This window comes from Coccinella septempunctata, chromosome 2, assembly GCF_907165205.1.
Source record: "Coccinella septempunctata chromosome 2, icCocSept1.1, whole genome shotgun sequence".
Classification (NCBI taxonomy): Eukaryota; Metazoa; Arthropoda; class Insecta; order Coleoptera; family Coccinellidae; genus Coccinella; species Coccinella septempunctata.
In genome coordinates, this window is record NC_058190.1 from 43,541,158 (window position 1) to 43,562,078 (window position 20,921).

Consider the following 20,921-nt stretch of genomic DNA (forward strand, 5'->3'; position numbering starts at 1 on the left):
AGAAGTACGTTTTTCTTGACTTAGCTACTTACTGTTCAGATTCCACATGTGTTAAGCTCTACGGAACTGTTGCACATTACTCATATTGTGCTTATAAGTTTTCCACCTCGAAGCTCTTGAATTATAAAAATGAAAAAAAAATTATGTAACCATCAAGTTTTTATGGTCAAAATTATCTCCAAACTCCTCTTACAGGGTGTATGCATTTTTTAATAGTCAGCAGAGGACCCTTAACTATTTTATCCAGATTTAATGGAATACCACTACTCCATTCATAGTAATATGGTGCTCATAATTTTCATTCGATGTGCTGTCACTTCCAGAGTTATGGATGATGGCGTATAAGGGTTTTTCAAATGAAATTGTGCGGAACATTATTGATTGCCTGGGGTCTCTTTTGACTCCAGTTTTTTCTCGTATATACTTTAGTTTAGTTGGAGTTTCATACTGTGATTTTTCTTAATTATCTAGAATAGAATGCTTATTCAGATTATTGAGTTTTCTGAATACAGCTTAGTTGACATTAGAGTGAAAACAATATCCAAATATTCTGTTCATAGATGGGCAGTTTCAATTTCAAGTTTTTGGATTTGTGCTGATTTATCGGTATTATTAGATCTCAGATTTCTTTATTCTTCATATTCAATCATAATGATTTAGACTGAAGAGCGTCTCGTATGATTTTTTAATGAAATTATATTTGAGTTCCTGGCATCTTGTTGCTAAGTCAAAGATATTTAAAATCATGGGGCATGAACTTTTCTTGGAATATTCTACAGGAATTTTGCTGGAATAGTTAGTTCTCAGACCTATTCATTATGACATTATGAGATAACACAGGAAACTGGTAACCAGGATCATGAACATACTCGTATATGATCAGGTCAATCTGAAAGCTATGTGTCAAGAGTGCTTATTGGTAGAAATTGATTATCGAATATCAGTGACTTTAGGGTGCATATTTTCTGACTGAATTCCTGAATTATATCGGCTGTTGAACGGAAATTCAAGATCCTATATAAGAATGTATATTTCTACTATAATTCATGTGAATGGGAAAATTGTGACTTTGTGGCAATGTCTCGAGAACCTACCTTATAGTTATTGATGAATGATTAAGATTCGGACAAATCATGAAAATATCGGGGAATTTGCTCCCTCCCCACCCGTTCAAAAGAACCAATTTTTTGCAGATAGATTATAGATTTCGAATTGATTTATTGGATCAATAATATATTCACATATATTATTGACCTAATAAATCAATAAATCAATTCTGAACTAGTGTCACATAAAATAATTGATTTTTCGAGCTCCCTCATTGTATTCTTCATAATGTTTCACAATTTATTTTCGTGACTACATAGTCTTTGTTTGTGAAATAAGTGTTATTGTCTTTATAATGAGCCAATGAAGAAGTCATTATATTTATTTCTGAATATAATGATTCTGGTAGTTTGTCATTTTGGATATATATTCAAATCAAACTGTTTTTTGTTCCTATCTGAATTTCAATCATTCACAAGAACTCACATAATTAATATCTCCAAATCCTAAATGTCTACAGAGTCTAAACCTACCCTTGAATAAGGAATGGAGATCGAGTGACATGCCATATAATATAGATACCATTCCACAGATTCTCTTTAATTTGTGCATGGTAATGCTTATGTTTACTACTTTTATAGGTGGAAAAGTTGCTCTTTCTGCATATGTAGGTATCACTTTAAGCTTTTCCATGATTTTTCTTGGAAATACGTGTGTCCAAAGTTGACCTTCGAAAATGTCCGAAAAAGATGGGGTTATTTAAAAATTCGTAAATACCGAAAATTTGCAGTGAAGTCGATGAAATTTCTAGATTTATCACAAGAGAAGTTGTTCTTTCAGAATGTATATAATTTTTAGCTCTTCCATGATTTTTCTGGGAGTCACGCTTCAAAAAATTCTCAAAAAGTTGAGGTCCTTAAATATTCGTCAAGATCGAACGATTGGACTGAGGTCGATGAAATCTCTAGATTTATCACAAAAAGAAATGTTTTTTCAGAATATGTATAACTTTTTGTTTCAAAATTGAATCAATCAATGTAATTAAAAATTTTCTTTCATTACAGTGATACCGCAATCATGTCGATTTCGGGGTGTCAAATACGAGTGTGGACTGAGCATTAGCTGTGTAGTTGGGGGCGGACGCCCCTTAGATCTTTGCTCTGGAGGGATGATATGGGCGTGCTGTGTTGATAGAGACGTCGAAGAACAGCCACAAACTACGAACCACCATCAGTCTGATATAGGTGTCCTGAATAATGCCAGTAAGTTAGAAACAGCAATTTTCATTGTCCGAATAATGAATGCCTTGAATGGTTACAATTATTACTATTGAAAAAGGACCGTTGTTTCTTTTTTGTGTTTTGAATGGATGTGTGTAATAATAACAAGTGAAAAAATGTACTGTATGAAAGTAAAGCTTGTGTGGACTAAATTCCTCATATTTCTTTCGGACCCTTACAAATCCTTTTAACTAAAATCGCAAGAAAACAACATGTTCGTTGTCAATGTGAAATTATTTATTGAATGGGGAAAAGTATTGAATATTTTTCATGGAAGAATGTTTCCTATTGATTGAAAGATCAGGTCATATCGATCATAATAAGGCGATAGCACTAAACAAGCCCCAATAAAATATTTCTTTTACTCCCTATTTTTGACACGAATTTATTTGCTATTATAAATAGAGAGAGTAGTTTTCAAAGTAGATCGAATTTGAATTTAAAATTCCATATAGATTTCGATGAAAATAATCTTAGTTTATGTTCCAAAATTCAAATACTATATTTCGTTCAGAATGCGTAAAATGGCAGCAACGGTAAACTACTCGCAAATTATCTTTACTGCTATTTCAAATCTGCGAGACTTCTATATGACACATTAACTTATAATTCAAATCCGCGGGAAGTTGTTAAATTCCATTGAATTGTCACAAAAAACGGAGAAAACGGTCTTTCTAATAGAAGAGATCTCTCCGCATAATTTCTCCGTGTGAAATTCCATCGGAACTTTTATGAACTAAGTTAGCGTAGGCAACAGAAATGTGTACTAATCCTAACAACATTATTACTAACAACAATCAGACACGTATTATCTAGTGAACTATTATTCCCCGATGGAGTCTGACTATCCGGATGGTAATAATGTGGACAGGCCCCCCTTTAGGCCCTTCTACGAGGACAGTATGGTTCGACCATCCACAGGGATCGACCACTATGAGAGGCCATTTTATGACCAACGACCCAACGTCAAGGGTAACAACCTCTGAACTAACACCCTGTGAAGTTTTCAAAGAATTTCAGTATAAAACTGAAAATGGGGAGAGTACATACAGGGTGTCAACGAATAGTTGCGAAAAAATCTAAGAAGGGGTCCTTGCCAAAAATAGTGTATATCTTTCATATTGGTAGCCCCTGCTTAGATACAACAAAATGGCACCTCAAAAACAAGTTTTAATTTCTGTCAGTTTTCTGGTTTTCAAGCAAAAGATTGCTTTTCAGTGCCATCTTTCGCATATGATGTTCATTCACACCCTATGTAGAATACTCCAAGGCCAGTAACTAAATTGCGATTGAAAAATTAATTTCTATATGGATGAAGCCATTATTTTTTATACTGAAAATCTATGATACTTCTTCCTTACATCCTCATATGAGTAGTATCCCAAAGATGACGTAGAGCAGGACATGTTCAATGTGAAATTTACGCAATATCTATACAGGCTGCTTTCAATGAAATGGTTTGTAAGGCAGTCATTCTTGTGATGTTGTCCAAATTATATATGAAAGTTTGTGTCAGATACTTAGAACAAAATCTTTTTTTCTACAAAACGAAAACTGATTCTGTTCTTTCTTGGTAAAAACGAATATTAGGCTTGCTATAGCACACGTAAAGAAATATGCATAATATTAAATTGAAGAAACTAGTCTCCAATTCATAAATTATAGGACTAGGAACTGAATTCCTTCAATTAGATTTTAACCATTTTACTATTACAATAGCTTCTTCAGATGGGTGAAAGTATACCGACTTATTTGGTTATACAGAGGAAAGATGTATAAACAAGCAATTAACTCCAATGAAGAAGAAAATAGGAAGCAAAACTGACTATTTAAACATAATGGGTGATAAATATTCTTTAGTCTGGAAAACTATTATCTTCCTTGGGATGTCTCAATAATTTCAATCATGATTATACATTATTTATTCCACATACACGTTTGTACAGTTTTTGGAGAAATCAGTAATGAAACAACCAAAATTTAATAAGTTGAACACTAGTATTCTAATTTTCAGAATAAATTCAATAATGGGCAGTTAATCTGGAGATGTTTTATCATTCATTTCCAAACTTTCTAGATACTCACCTTTTGACTTTAAGCTTCAATGTGTGAAATTTAGGAATCTTCCTGCTCAGCGTGAGCGAATAAAATTTGTGGTGCTTTTAATGGAAAAATTCCCATCTTCCAATATTTCTTTTTAAAATTTTTGACCCATCGGGTTTGTTGTAGGATTCATTTACAAATCACAAAGTGTAACACAGATTTGCAATGAAGATTGCCAGATATTCATCACTTAGGAATTAACATCCTTCGTGTTTCAGTTATGCTCTCATAAAATTTTATAAAATTCCCTGTGTTCAAGAAAAAAACCACGACAATCCTCTTGTGGAAAGTTCAATTATACGAATAGTTACTTCGACTTTTCAGCCAACAATGAACTTTTCACGATGCAAACTTTTCATACGAAGCGGGCTTTTTTGCGTGGCTTGCAGAAGCGGCAAAAAAATCACTCGAAATGGAAACGGTTACGTGAAAAAGAAGGGTTATTAGCTCACACGTCGACCTCTCTTGAACTGTCATGGCTCCGACGCTCGGAAAATTAATTTCGAGGGTTCTTTTCATCCAGGAGACCTGGAAATAGCGCTCCAGCGAGTTTGAATAATGTCGTCTGCGAGAAGCGGAACTAGAATTTGAGATTGACATCATTCTTAAGGGAAATATTGAAAATGTAGTGTTTCGCATGATTTCAATCTTGCCCTTTTTTGTATTTCCTCATTTCCACCGCTTTCTGTCGTCGTGTAGGTGGCTTTCAATGAAACCAAGAAAAAGTTGGAAGGAAGGGGAGAAATGTGAAAGAAAATTCTTATTACGCGTTGGCAGTTTCAAATTATTCCACCATATTCTCTCACTTTCAATTCAAGCTCGGAAGGAATAATAGCGGATTTTCGCAAAGCTTGAAACGTTCACGTGACAGGTTTGATCAAATCTGAAAGAAAACCACAAATTGGTATGCTAGAAGCTGAGGACCTACGAATAAGTAGAGATTCTTATTCTTCGAAATTCAATGAAAAACTTGACGATGATTTTTGCCACCTGAGTAACTAACTATGAAGTAACAAAATAGGAAGAATACAAAATACAACGACATCAAAAACATATTTGTACCTTTATAGTTGAAAAATCAATGGAGTTCTTTATATTCAAGTCACAAAATCTTTGGTTCATAAAAAATTTTAGACTTTCATCATCATGATAAATTTCAACAACAAATACTGAGTATTCTTTAGTTTTACGATCTATTCAGTAGTAGTTTCAGGTTATGTGAATTGGGATCCTCTTTCAAGATACTACACAAAATGTGTGTTCATTTGTAATGTCAAGGAATTCGATCTCAAGTTCTAATTTATCAATGGATAAATTGATCAAATTGTCCATCTGGAGCCAACCCGGTTTTCTTTCATTTTGAGGAATATATTCGAAGCAAATGTTTAATATTCGCGAACGAAGAATTCCGAATAATCGATCTTCCAACACAAAACCTGCTCAAGAGAAAACTGTTAAATGTATACTCGGAAGTGAACGATTTATCACTGTCCAAACCTGTAGGACGTCAGCAGCTGGTAACTTATCGATTTTCCTCAAGAGACGATATTTCCCTTCTAAACGGCCCAAATATACGGGCATTTTCCTCCGAAACATTTATCCAAGCAAGTATCGTTCTCGTGAAGGAAGAGGGAGATTTATACCGAAATACGTAAGAAGAAACGCCAGAAAATAAGGCAAATCGACAGAATAAGGAATAGCCCTCGTTGAAATCAATTAATAAATCTATCTTTCAGTCATGTCATAATCTGAGTCAGAATATATTTGGCAAGTGTGTTAGAATATTCGAGTGTACTGTGCAAGTCACCAAGAATGAAAATTTAACGATGATGGGCTAAGAAGAACACAAAAAAGAAGTATGAGAATGAGTTTTCTGTCTAATTTCGAGTTTGAGTTACTCATATATGTACAGGGTGGGCAAAATTCGATGTCTTCTCAGGGGATCTCTAGAACTATATATAGCAGCTAGAAGAAAACGAATGACACATTCTCGAGCTCTTTTTTCATGACTAATCCAAATCTGAAAACACAACCGGAATATCATTTCTAGATTTTGAGTTATAAACAGGAATTGGGATTTTGACGATTTCGAAAAGTTCTCATAACTTTTTCGTGTTTGAAGTTACAGATCTAAAACTCGAACCTTCTAAGACACTCTCATACGTAGATTCTACTGACAGAAACTTTTTTTTCCAATTCAAAAATGTCAAATTCATTAAAAGTTTGCTTTTAAAAAAAACGAAAGTTATGTTTAGAAATTAAAACATATTTGGTGCTCGTCAGTGTATTCTACGTTAAAAATTGCCACTAAAAGATTCAAGTTTCAGATCTGTAACTTCAAAGACAAAAAAGTTGTGAGAACTCTTCGAAATCGTCGAAATGTCATTTTTTGCTAATAACTCAAAAACGGTTTTCACCATTCTTTGTTTCTCTGAAAAAGAGCTTGAGAATGTATCATCAGTTTTCTTCTGGCTCTCATAGTTTTCGAGATCCACTCAGTAGACAAAGAATTTTGCCCACCCTGTACTACAATTAGCATCATATTCAGCAATATTAATTGCGAAAACAGAATAAAATCCCCTGGAATTATATTCTCCATATCCCATATTGCAATGAAAAGTAATATGCAGGATAAGTCTTTCACTCGTACAAATATTTTAACAGCAGATTCTTGAGGTTAAAAAGAACACTTTTTCCTTATACCATTCTTTTCCGATGCCGATACGATGCGGAAAAAATGGTAAGGAAAAAAGTGTTTCTTTTGACCTCCAGAGCTTACTGTAAGAATATTTGTACCAGTCGAAGAATCACCCAGTATATTTTCATATCATTCCAAAAGAATACACAGAAATATTAATTACAGATTACAGAAAGAATTTTCTGAGTAGCAGCATAATTCAATATTTTCAAATGTTGATTGAACAAACGAAAGTCTAAATTTTCACCTTCCGTAAAGTCACGTTAAAAAATCAATAATTTAAAGGATCCTCATATCGAACAACTCCTGCTCGACGTCACATCTCCTTGCAACTTTACAGGAAAATCACTATAGGAATTTCATCCATCATCCAAAGTAGCATAGAGGCACAACAAGCAATTATTCTTCCACGCACATACATCCCGAGCTTTCACAACCACCAATATTTCCAATAATAACATTCCCGGATTTCCAGGTTGCGGCGAGTTATATACAAGGAGCAACAGGATAGTGGGTGGACACACTACGGGTTTCGGATCTCATCCTTGGCAAGTGGCCCTCATTAAAACTGGGTTCTTGTCGAAAAAACTGGCCTGTGGGGGTGCTCTGCTGAACGAGAGGTGGATCATCACTGCTGCCCACTGCGTTGCTAGGTAGGTTGCAAGTTAGAAATTTGTTTTTTGTCGATTTGCGAACTCCTTTGATAATTTTGTTGATTCTAAAATATCATATAATGAAGGGAGCTATGTGGTGGTTTCATAAAAGATGCTCTGCTGTACAGAATGATGTAAATATTTATTTTCTATGACTACAATACAATTTGATAATGAAGTGTACTGGGAAGGCTTTTGAAAACGAAACAAACCAGGTAGCAGACTGAATAAATTTGATTGGAATAGATATTTGATTCGAAGGGAGAAATTCAAATTCACAGCCATATCGATTCAGCCGTTAGTCCCAACCTCTAAATTTTGAATAAGGAGTGGGTAAATAATACCTCCTTACCTGAGTTCAGTACATTGATTTTTTTTAAATTTATTCGTTTTCGAAACATTCATATAAATTTTGTGGAGTAATGGTCATTCCTTCAAGCATGCTATGTGAATCAATAAAATTACCACTCATTTATTCTGAGGGTTTTATGACAATTGTTTCCTCTAATACCACCTGACATCCAAAAAGAATAAGGCCCGGTACTTTCACTTTCGAATGAATTCTATTCAGTATGAATAAGTATCTGTCAAATAGTTTCCTATCTGAAGGCATAGACATATGGACATGTCTCTATGTCTATGTCTGAAGGATACCTTATTTCGGTGCTCTTAGATGAAATTATTTGACGAATAACAATTCTATGAAAGCACGGTATACTACTTTTCACCGATGAATGTAAAATAAGGCACCGCATTGTATAAATTGTCATGATTCCAACTAGAAAGCAAATATTTCGTGAAAATCACACAAAGAATAACCATACATCCATAATCTAAAAAAATTTACCAATAATGACGTACCTGTCGTCGTACGTTATAAAGTTTCTATGACAGATTTATTCGATGAATAACACTATCTGAAAGTGAAAAGACAGCATTTTTACTTATTCTAAAAATAAGACATATCTATCGAATACATTTATTTATTCGCACGTGAAAGTACCGGGCCTAAATGTGTGAAATTCAAAGTGATTTATACAGCAGGCTTGACGGAAAAACCTAGTATTTTTAGAAATTTATAATATCTCAGAAACGAATAGATGTAGAGAAAAAATTTATCATGCTAAACTTAAGATGAAAAGCCCTTTCATATGGAGGGATGTCATGTTGGACGACTTGCAAAGGGAGAGTATTTTTGTCACTAAACGGAATTTCTACCTGGTATAGTTTCGAAGATTGTAGTTTTGAGCATCGAATTTGTCATCAACCTGTATAGCGATATCTCTATCTTCAGAGCCTCCGTCTTGTGGTTGGACCATGAACTTTGGTAGACCAGTGAATAATGGCTCATAAATCACGAGTGAATAATGAATGTTTCATGAAAAATCCGAAAATAACAGATACATTAATCAGGAGTGATTAACGCTTAAGGAAGCGGATAATCACCTTATGCTTCGATCGTGAATAAAATTATTTTACAACCCTCTTCAGAATCTAACCGGCTCATATAATTTTCCAGTCACGATTTCCCCTTCCTTCACCTGTGCACCTCCATCATGTTAACGTCATCGAACATGACGGGACCTTCTCTAAATTGACCGTCCAACTTTTTTTTTCAACAGCACAACGAACGGAAACATCCGCGTCCGACTGGGGGAGTGGGACGTCCGGGCCCAGGACGAGAAATTGGCTCACGAGGAATACACGGTGGAGCGGAAGGAAGTGCACCCCGCCTATTCTCCGTCCGACTTCAAAAACGACGTGGCCCTGGTCAAATTGGATCGCAACGTCCGATTCAAGCAGCACATCATACCGGTGTGTTTGCCTTCGCCTACGGTAAGAAAAGAAAAAGTTTAGTTTGGAAACGATCGTCGTTTTGTCGACCTGGTTTTTTTTTTTTAAACTGTATAGGAAACGATGAAGTTTTGTGTTATAATTGGCTGCAGATAGAAATGAGAGATTCTCAATGCACCGGAGACGAATAGAGAAACGACAAACGAAAATATGGATGCCATTAAACTCGATTTATAGATTGCAATTAGAATATTCGAAGTTCAAAAGGAAAAGAGAGTCGGAGAAAACGAAAAGAGAAATAGATTACTCTGTTGCATCCACCGGCGCATTCGCCAGTTTGCAACCATAATATGTACAATGTGGGCAAAATTCGTTGTCCACTGAGGGGATCTCGGGAACAATAAGAGCTAGAAGAAAACGGATGACACATTTCTTCACAGCTCTTTTTTGGAGAAACAAAGAATTGTGAAACCGTAGTCTCCTACGATTCTTCGTTTTTGAGTTATTAGCAAAAAATTTGATTTTGACGATTTCGAAAAGTTTTCATAACTTTTCTTGTCTTTGAAGATATACATCTGGAACCTTCTACAGGCATTTTTTGAGTAGAATCCACTGACCAACTCAAAATATTTGTTCGTTTCGAATCATTAGGCGAACTTGCGTTTTTTTAAACGCAACCCTTTATTGAATTTGTTATTTTTGAATTGGAAAAAAATCTTTTGTCATTATAATTCTACTTATAAAAGTGTCTACGAAGATTGAAGTTTCAGATCTGTAATTCAAAGACAAAAAAGTTATGAAAACTTTTCGAAATCGTCATACCTATTCTCATTTTTTGCTATTAACTCAAAAACAAAAAATCGTAGGAGGCAACGGCTTTCACCATTCTCTGTTTCTTTGAAAAAGATTTCGGAATGTGTCATCTAGTTTCTTCTTGCTCTTATAGTTCTCGAGATCCCCTCAGTAGAAACCGAATTTTGCTTGTCCTGTACTTACTTTTATAGACTAAGTTCAACATCGAATACAATAGTCAAGAATTATTGACATCTCGAATGGCTATGGAAAATCCAATTTAAGTTGGTGATAGCCTATAAGTTAAGATTTCTTGTTACGGCATTTAATTTGATATTGGGAATAAACAGTGATCTATAGACCTATTATATGTGAATCTATACCTACACTGACCGAAGATAATTTGAATTATGTGCTGCTTATAAGTATGTTCTCAATTCAATCGAACAAATAAGGAACATAAATTTAGAATGCGGATTTATTTTCCTTGAATTTAAATATTTCTTCGTTTCAAATACTTTTTTAAGTTATTTCAGTAATGCAATTGAAAATACAGAATATGATCAGATATCAAGCTGTGTCTGGACCTTCAAGGTCTACTTGGATGTCAATAATCCTTTAATGGACTATAAGTCGGTCATTTTTGCAATCACTCTTTAAAAATTAAATAGAACTATCATCAATTTTACACTCGATTCATATTCTTCATTTTCCTATGACCAATGCATTAATTCCTATTGAGATTGATTCTCTAGTTAGGGAACAAGTGCACAAGAGAACTGAAAATATCTTAAAAATCTAAATTACGTGTGTGTTTTATAATACGCTTATCTTCTTTAAGATTTTTAATTTGATTTCGCAGTAAAATTAAAGAACTATGAATAACTCGAATTTGGTTTTTACTTCTATGGTTTCATGGAATTACCAAATATAGGTACTACTACCTAATATAGTTACTACAGGTTAAACTGGAGAGATTAGTCTACTCGTAAGAGTGCCTCTATGTACGACATATATCTGTAAATTTTTTTGAGGACGTGTAATAAAACCCATTTTTAATGTATTTTTGGTAATATAAAATAGAAAGAGTACGTTGTTTCCTTCGATTGAATAATATAATTCAATGAGGTTGAAAATTTCAAGTCAGAGCTTCAAATTCGAAGGAAAAACTTGAATTGGGATTCAGATGCATGTATCTAACCAAAGGAAACTCTGAATTTGCATTTTATCGAAAAATTCTGTTACTATGACAGTAGTCTATTTCTTCGTTTTTTTATTGTTCGTTTTTTCATTAAAGTTTCAAAATCTTATTTCGTTCATATTCTTCATTTCAGAGGGAAAAACATACAAAAACAAACATACTTTGCTATGTCATGACAAAAAAACTCTAATCTAATCCAATTCAGACCATCGAACGATGCTGATTATGGTGGTTTCGGACATAAGTTCACGCTACAATAGTTATTTTTGTATCTAGTGCGCGAAATGCTACTTTGGTGGTCGAGATCACCAAAGTATTTCGCGCATGAGATGCAAACAAAATTTTTTCCACAAACGTCAAAAATATCATTCTAAAATAAGTAACATGCTTAGCATAATATGAAAAAGAGTATTGTAATTTCAGGATCAAGTGCTGTCACCTCCACGGCAGTTGCTTGCGAATCAAAAATGTATAGTCTTATCTAACTCCTAAATCTACGATATCACGAGCTGAATCTGAGTTATCTGGTTTAGAAATATCTAATTATTGGTTCGTGCACTGGCTGCACCATTAATGTAAACATTGTGAATAACAATGGGTGACAAAGATGGCGGTTACGTGTTTGAAGTGTGCAAAATCAATAAGTCGAAATGACGACTCAATATCGTGCTCAAATAATAAAGCACATATATATCACATGGGATGTGTGAATATTACTGGAGAACTTTTCGAACAACTGAAAAAATCTACTGGTTCCCAAAAATGGCTGTGTGGTATATGTGGGTCTGACGAAGCCATTACTCACGTTATGAAGTCTGTCGGCAACGGTGAGAAAAGTATGGATGGATTGGGATGTCTAATCACGAAAATACTTGAAGAAACTATTTCGCCGATATTGGATTCAATGAGATCAGAAATACTTAACCTCAAAATGGAGGTCATATCACTGAAAGATGAAAATATCAAATTATTAAATAAAATTGGTAGCGATACTGAGATGTCTTATGCTGGCCTGGCAGGAAAACAGAAAATTTCCGATGTAGTTGTTGACAATTCTACAACGGCAACTACTAAAATTATTTCAGGTAACAAATTATTGTCACATAGCGTGTCCGGTTCCATTGAGTCCAAGTCCAATGTGGAGAGACAAGATGTGAATAAGGAAGGAGCTATAGCACAAAATACATCGACTACGAAATGTGCAGAAGCTCAAATTTTGCATTCCAATGTTCAGTCAGCCAACAAGATAGCAAAAACAACTGATAACGAAGGTTTTACTGTAGTTGAAAAACGAAAAAGACGTCATCGTAGCAATCCCATTTTGGGTACTTGCAAAAATGACAACATAGCAATAAAATCAGCACCTAAATTTAAATATTTACATGTATGTAATTTGCACCCGAATATGGAGGAGAGTGTCATTGTTGGTCACCTCGAGAAAAATGGAATTAAGGATGTAAAATGTTCCAGAATGAAATCGAATAGACCAGAGGAATATTCCTCATTCAAGATAATGGTACCTGATCATCTTTTTGAAGCCCTGAGGAACCCTGAAATTTGGCCGGAAGGAGTAAGACTTAATCCTTTTTTATTTCGTCTGATGAAGAGCAAAATCAACGAGTAAAGAAGCGTTATAGCATCGTTCATCAAAATGTTCAGTCGATAGGAAATTGTTTCAATCAGTTGGAACTGTTTATAAATGAACTTGATGTGTCATTTGTCACGATCACAGAACATTGGAAAAGTGAATGTGAACTTCTGAACTACAAATTTGTGAACTATAATTTGATTTCCTTTTTCACGCGAGAAACAGGTAAACACGGCGGCTGCGCCATATATTGTAGGAGTGGGATCACTTGTAAAGAACGATCTGATCTTAAGTCTTCAGTTCCATTTGTAATCGAATGTTCAGCTGTTGAATGTCTTATCGATAGTAAAAAAATAATTATCATTTGCATATATCGCCCCAGCTGTTTTAACAAACTGGATTTAGATACGTTTTTTGAGAAGATGCATAACATTTTTATGAAATTAACAAGGGAACGATGTTCTTTTGTGATAACTGGAGACTTCAACATCGATATTCTTTCAAAAAATTTGTTAGCAGAGAGGTTCATATCACTTGTTGAAGGTTTCAATGCAAAATGTATGATTACCGAACCTACTAGGGTAACACCAACATCTTCGACATGTATCGATAATATTATAACCAATATCGAAAATGATACTTCGGCAAGTGTTTTCGAACAACATATTTCTGATCACAGAGTGCAATTGTTCAGTTTTGTATCTTTCGATGATGTTATTAACAAGAAAGATATTCGCCTAATGAATGAGTCTACTACTGAGGTGTTTCTGATGTCCTTGTCTCAAGTGGACTGGAACATTTTTTCAACTGATTCTGTCACTTGTGTGGATCTTCTGTGGGATAGATTCCATGAGACATATAAACGAATATTTGATGGCTCATTTCCATTTATTTCTGTTAAAAACTACAACAAATTTAATATTCCAATTACACCCCCGGTTCAAAAACTCCGTGAATTATTGATTACTTTATTTGTAATGTCAGAAAATAATTCAAATTTTAAAGGTCAATACAGAGAAGTAAAACGTCGTTATGATAGGGAATTGAAGAGAATGAATCAAGACTACTTCAGAAAATTAATTTCAACAAGTAAAAATAAGTGCAAAACATCTTGGAGCATACTGAGTAGACTAACCGGTAAAAATACGTCCAAAGAAGATGTCTTTGGTCATGTTGGAGACCCACAAAAACTTGTCAATGAATTTAGTCAGTATTTCGCAGGCCCACGTTCAGAGCATTCCAATAATTCGAATATGTCGGACATTTGGTATCAGTCGAAATGACAAATCTTTTTATTACTTTCCTGTCACCGAGGCGGAATTGATGGATATTGTAGCCAAAATGAAAAGAAGAAATCGATCCATATAATCGCTAAACCTCTGTCTAACATTATCAACAGAGCTTTTACAGAAGGTTTATTTCCATCGGCACTTAAGCTGGCTGTTATAAAACCTCTTCATAAAAAAGGAGATGTTAATGATGTTCATAATTACCGTCCTATCAGTTTGCTGACAACATTTAGTAAAGTTTTCGAAAAAGTATTGGTCAACCGCTTATTAAATTTTTTTCATAAGTTCAGGATATTTTCGCCAAATCAACATGGCTTCTTGAGCGGTAGAAGCACCACCACAGCTCTCTATGAATTAACATCTGCAATTATTCAAGTACTTGAACAGAGTGAGGTGCCTATCGGACTTTATCTCGACCTGTCTAAGGCTTTCGATTCCGTAAATCACATAAAACTGTTGAATAAATTGGAACTCTATGGTATTCGAGACAGCCAGCTTAAGTTGATACGTAGTTACTTGAGCAATAGAACTCAAAGGGTGTCCGTTACCATTGGCGCTGGAGTTCACACGTCTAATGACAAAATTCTGAATGTGGGTGTACCTCAGGGTAGTATTCTTGGGCCCCTTCTCTTTATAGTATTTATAAATGATTTACCTTCGGCTATATCATCTTTTGTCCTGAATGTTGTCACTATTTTGCTGTTCGTGGACGACGCAAATGCTCTTGTGAAAGATAGGGATCTCCAGTCAGGTATCGAGCGAACGCAGGTTGTCTTCGAATTGATTAAAAATTGGTGTATTGGGAATGACCTAAATTTAAATATTGAAAAAACAGAGTGCGTCATGTTTAAAACTAATAGATCCAAATTTAATTTTCCGGAAAAAATAGACTTCAACAATACATCAGTTAAGATAGCACAGTCCACAAAGTTCTTGGGAGTTCATGTGGACGATCAATTGAATTGGTGTGAACATGTTCTACAACTTGGTAAAAAACTGAATAGTGCTCTTTACATGATAAGAGTATTATCTCGACGGGTGGATGTGAATCTTTTGAGGTCCATATACTTTGCAAGTTTCGATTCTTTGCTTCGGTATGGAATCGTGATTTGGGGTGGCAGTTCTGATGCCAGTAAATTATTTGTACTTCAGAAATCGGCTTTGAGAGCCATGATAGGATTAAAATATAGAGAAACGTGTAGGGGCCATTTCAGAAGGAATGGAATTCTTACTTTCTACGGACTCTTCATTATGGAGAGTATTCTTTTTACCAGAAAAAATCCCCATTACTTTGAAGATTCCAAAAATAATAATAATACCAGGCGAACAGTTCCTTATCACTTTCCACAACATAATCTGACTCTAACAGAAAGAAACACCAAATATGTATGTATCAGATTGTATAATAGTGTCCCCAAAGCCATATTAGATATAATGGATTTCAGAAGATTCAAGAAAAAACTCACCAACTTGATCGTCAATATTGAACCTTATTCAGTATTAGAGTTTTTGAAATATGATTATAGGAATTTTGAAATGTAATTCTGGTTTTCTCTTTGTTTGACGGTTTCTCATTTCTTTGTATTCTGGATTCTGAGAATAAATTTATTGTTATTGTTATTGTTATTGTTAATAAATGAAATTAGGTAGTGTTAAATTTTCTCACAATTTGAAAGCCTTAATTATTGTTATACATTAATAAATGAATAATTTTTTGGATTTTTGCTTGATTGAGGAACATAAGGGTTAAGATATAAAAATCCCATATAGTTTACATGCAGTGTGCGAAGTAAGTATTTCGCACACTATTTCGCGCATGGTAACGAAGGAAAATGAAAAAAAGGGTCACTTCGCCTATTGTTGTCAATGCGCGAACCTTGTCATTTTTTGACGTTTGTAGAAAAAAATCATTCACACATTGCTTGCGATACGCCTTGTATGATAAAATAAAATGGACTTTCCTGCTATAGAGACGGGTCCAAATTAAGTTAAAAGTTGGAATGCATACCATCCGCATGCAGCAACACAAATATCCACACAAATGAACGATTTTTAATTGATGTTTGCAAAAATTGATGAGGGTGTGGAAAATGGGAACGCTCTCTATGAATGACATCCGGTTCAAACTCAACCACCAATCCATTGAAAATCTCCGCCACGAAGCATCGCCCATTCAGCCTGCGTTGAGCTTGAAAATAATTCCGAAAAATATCACCAATTTCTCACCACTCCTTTCGGCAAACCTCATTTTCCCTGTCTCGAAAAATTCATTCTTCAGTTCGGTGGAATAATGTCGCCACATTCCATGGTCCGGGGATTCGAAATAAATGAGCTACACCCGCTTCGCTTGCTCTGAAAATAACTACGAATCCCATTATTTGTCCCCGAAGAGACAGGTCGATTCGATTTCGAACCTGCAACGATAATTCAACACGCTTACGAGGATATTAGGAAAACAGGATTTCTAGCATCTTCCTCCTACTTCACGGAAAACGATTATCACAATAAATCTTCCTCATATCGTTTCGTCCCGTGTATTTTTATACCCGAGATGGAAATGTGGGAAAACTCTGGGTTCGTTCGGTTTGCATTTCGAAGGAAAACAATTTGGTACTGGAGGAAAATAATATACCGGGATCTTGGGTGGGAGTAGTAAGAGATATTGCGAAACCTCATTTCGAAGACAGCTAAAATATTCAATGTGTCAACTTTGTATTCACCTGGATATTATTCATTCCTGGCATTCGGGAAGTATTATTATTTTTTACCACACCTGTTTTCGAAGAGAACTGCTCTGATGAAGGGCACTAAATTAAAATCTTGAGGTCATGGTGCAACCCCTCTTAAAATCTACATCTACATATGATAGCCCTAGATTATAGATGGGTTTTATTGCACTGCGACCTTGAGGTCCATTATTCCCCCTATCAGAGTGGTTCTCCCCTTTATGTGGTCCACAGCATTTTAGTGCTCCTAAGTTTCTTTCTCCCCACAGAATCAGCACTTGTCCTTTTCTGCTGCTAGACCTATTCTCATTAGGTACTTCTGTGGCGACAATATCCTTTGAGGAGATATAGCATATTCTTGCTATCATTTAAAATCTTCTTAAAGCTCGCAATTGTAAAGTTTCGAAAAAACATTCTGCCAGAGTGATTCTTCTCTTTCGGTTTTTCCTTCTTCTGCAAACTTTTTTCTGTAGCTACATATATTTATAACATAGAAAGGTTCTGGGCCTTCGATTGCTGAGCCTTCCAGACTAAGCAGATCTTGTTATTCTTACCTAATTCGTTTAATTTTCTTCGGCACTCCATCTTAGAATCAATTATATGAGAGCTAGGGCTTTAATCGCAGTCTGGCTGTCAAAATATGTTGCTATATAACATTTCAGAAAGTTTCTTTCTAGTTATCTGATTTCTCATTCTCTCATTGCCAGTACTTTCCTTGGATAGTCCTAGGAATGGCCTCATGGGCTAATGTATCTATCACAATGCAAGATATGCCAGTATAATGCAAGATATGCCAATATACAAGCTTGCTTAGACTGCATATCTTTGTATCCTTGTTTCATTGTAATTTTCACACGAGATGTATAAGATTTTTGATGATGAATAAACAAGATGAAGATGTGAGATCTGTAATGATCTCCAATGCCCTAGTAGGGCACGTTCCCATAGCTTCAATCATACAAACACAGGCTAACCTTTGTATTTTATGGAGAGTTCTCCACGTTTCTGACTTGCCTTGGAATACTAGACTAAATACATATATTATCCAAGTCCTACCAGCCGGACATCTGCACCTTATCAAAGCATATGCTGTTTTACTAATAGAACCTCCATAGTCCATATGGTTGCAACTCTCCACAGAAGCTTGCAATCTGAGGTTATTCCCAGATATTGGACTTGAAACTTCCACCATGATATCTCCATTTAAGAGAGGGACAACATGAAAGATTCTTCATCTTGGCAATTGGAATTACTTAGATCTTGGTTTGATTAATGTTGAGCCCCATTGACCATCACCATTTCTCGACAATTCTGGTGGGGGTTGAATCAACTGTTCAATTTGAGTGGAATTGAAATGGTTATCCATGAAGAAAAGTGTAAAACTATGAAATCATTTTTGTACGCTTGTTTCCTGCAAATTTGAATAGGTAGATTCAGTTATTGGAGACTAAATTGTACCTTCCTGTATTCATGTTAATTATAGAGAGGAATTTTGAATAAAAAGTTTCGAAATATAAAACGAATTCTATATGTTCCTCGCAATGAACGCAATTTACAATTTTCAGGAATTACAGAGAAAATGCGATCTGATCGAAGGTCAAATTTCACAATATTGAATATAGTTCTGTGAATAACATGAACAGTGTTGCCGTTTTTTTTCGTCTGATCTTGACGGTTTCATACACTTATCCAGAATTTTTCTGAGACTGCCCCTCTATTCTATGACATATTTCCTCGAGTTCCTCTCATCATCGTAATATACAGGGTGTTTCACGTTAAGTGTCCAGTAAAAACGTATCTAGGAAAACGAATGAGATTTTCTCCTGAAAATTTGTGGATTGTAATGAATGACAAGGATTCTATTCAGCTGAGACATAATAATGATAATAATAAAGTTTGATCCACCGTTTATTTGAAGTTCTTCATACCCAAATGTCAAGGTTCTGGGATATTCATTCGTTTATCTCAAATTTGACATAAGGATCGTTTTGAATGAATTGTTATGACTTCCTATTGGCAAAAGTGACATCGCTCCTCATCAGAAAATTGATTAAGAGTGACTGTTAATCAGAAAGAAATCAGTTCTTGAAACACAACACCCTGTATTTTAATAAAGTATTAGATGAGAGGGAAAAATATCCATTCAGCAATTTATCACATATTAATATAAATAAGGAATATCGAGATATGAGTGATTTATATGAGGACAAATTCGAAAAATTTCTCATATCTCAAAAATTCCAAATATTTTAGTTGAATCCCAGTGACTCATCATTATGCAGGAATTCTCAGAAAAAATCGTGGGTTCCCAAGATACTTCTGAAGTATCCTTTGCCTCAAACACCCTGTATTGATATTCGATTCGAGTTTTCGAAACTGCATGATGTGACCTTTTGTATTCTAGGTCAAATTAGCAGGAAAAATGGCAACAGTGGCTGGATGGGGAAGAACGAGGCATGGACAAGCTACAGTTCCATCGACATTGCAAGAAGTTGACGTGGAAGTCATACCGAATGACAGATGCCAGCGGTGGTTCAAAGCCGCAGGGAGGCGGGAAATTATTCATGATGTCTTCCTTTGTGCTGGCTACAAGGAGGTAAAATTTACATCATCGGGTTCTGCTTTGTTCCCCCTTTATTCATCCAAGAGTGAATGATTATATCCCACTCAGAATTGACTAACTTCCAATGGTTCACAGCTGCAGTTGGTTCAGCTCACAAGAATTTTCGAAACACGTAATGAAAAATCTGTAAAGTGGAGGGAAATTTTTTTCAAATTCAATAATAAGATGAGCATTTCCATTACTTAGTTTTCATACTCAAAGTACTTACACGTACTCATTTTGCACTTCTACACAAAAGTGGAAAGCGAGACATAGTTGAGCTTTGAATTTCAATGAGTGTGTCATTTCCCAGGAAAATATTATCTTGTACTTTTCACTTCTAAATTACTTTGTGACCTAATATACCATTAAATTTTTTCAACTCTACTGGTAACCTTTTTAAGTATTTTACCGCTTTAATCCTTCACTATAAGACTTACTTCATTATAGGGCGGACGAGATTCCTGTCAAGGAGATTCTGGTGGACCACTTACCTTGAATATAGATGGAAGAAGAACCCTGATAGGCTTGGTATCCTGGGGAATAGGATGCGGTCGAGAACATTTGCCAGGAGTGTACACAAACATACAGAAGTTCATACCCTGGATAGACAAGATTCTGAGTTGAGAGGAACTCTTACCCCATTTCAAGTGCCAATGTGATCTTCCTTCAGTGAGATAGCTGGAATGCGAACATTTTATATGAGTGCTCATACATCGACAAGAAAGTGAAAAAATTGTTGAACGACGATGAGCAATATTTATTCTTATTTATAAGTTCAAGGAACATGAAATCTCTACTTTCATTGTGTACATCATATTTTCGATGAAAATAAATATTTGTAATTGTTATTTGATCTGAGTGATGAGTCAAAAAATTATCCAAAAATTGTTGGTACTTTCCGTTTTCTTATTTGGTCTAGTAGCGTTTCACCAACGGAAAAATATGGATGAAGATATGGTAAGTCAATTGGTTTTTATCATGGACCTAGAAAGAAATGATCTGACGTTAACTTTGAGTCTATATCATAAGGTCAATTTAGGACGTGGCGTGAATGTACAGGATCATTCATGAAAATGAACTGGCACTGCAATTTTCTACCATGCTCGCTGCATCCAAAATCTTTTTCGTTCTCCGAATATTTCCTT

General features: G+C 35.1%; 1 protein-coding gene across 2 annotated transcripts; it reads left to right on the forward strand.

The window, feature by feature from the left end:
* Positions 1-2,117: 2,117 nt before the first annotated feature.
* Positions 2,118-20,608, forward strand: LOC123306903 (serine proteinase stubble). Of its 2 annotated transcripts, XM_044889097.1 has the most exons (6): positions 2,118-2,309; positions 3,144-3,299; positions 7,604-7,781; positions 9,404-9,617; positions 19,576-19,767; positions 20,224-20,608. In XM_044889097.1, exons 1-6 carry the CDS (start codon positions 2,216-2,218, stop codon positions 20,398-20,400), a joined length of 1,011 nt encoding a protein of 336 aa, XP_044745032.1. In that variant the 5' UTR covers positions 2,118-2,215; the 3' UTR covers positions 20,401-20,608. The 2 variants fall into 2 exon arrangements, with proteins under 2 accessions (XP_044745032.1, XP_044745033.1); XM_044889098.1 differs by lacking the exon at positions 3,144-3,299.
* Positions 20,609-20,921: the final 313 nt, after the last annotated feature.

Bases quoted from the DNA above. Each gene is read 5' to 3' on its own strand.
- LOC123306903 (XM_044889097.1), top strand. From the start codon at position 2,216: ATGATATGGGCGTGCTGTGTTGATAGAGACGTCGAAGAACAGCCACAA. The intron at 3,300-7,603 runs GTAACAACCTCT...CCGGATTTCCAG, and splicing joins CCAACGACCCAACGTCAAGG to GTTGCGGCGAGTTATATACA. The intron at 9,618-19,575 runs GTAAGAAAAGAA...TTTGTATTCTAG, and splicing joins TGTGTTTGCCTTCGCCTACG to GTCAAATTAGCAGGAAAAAT.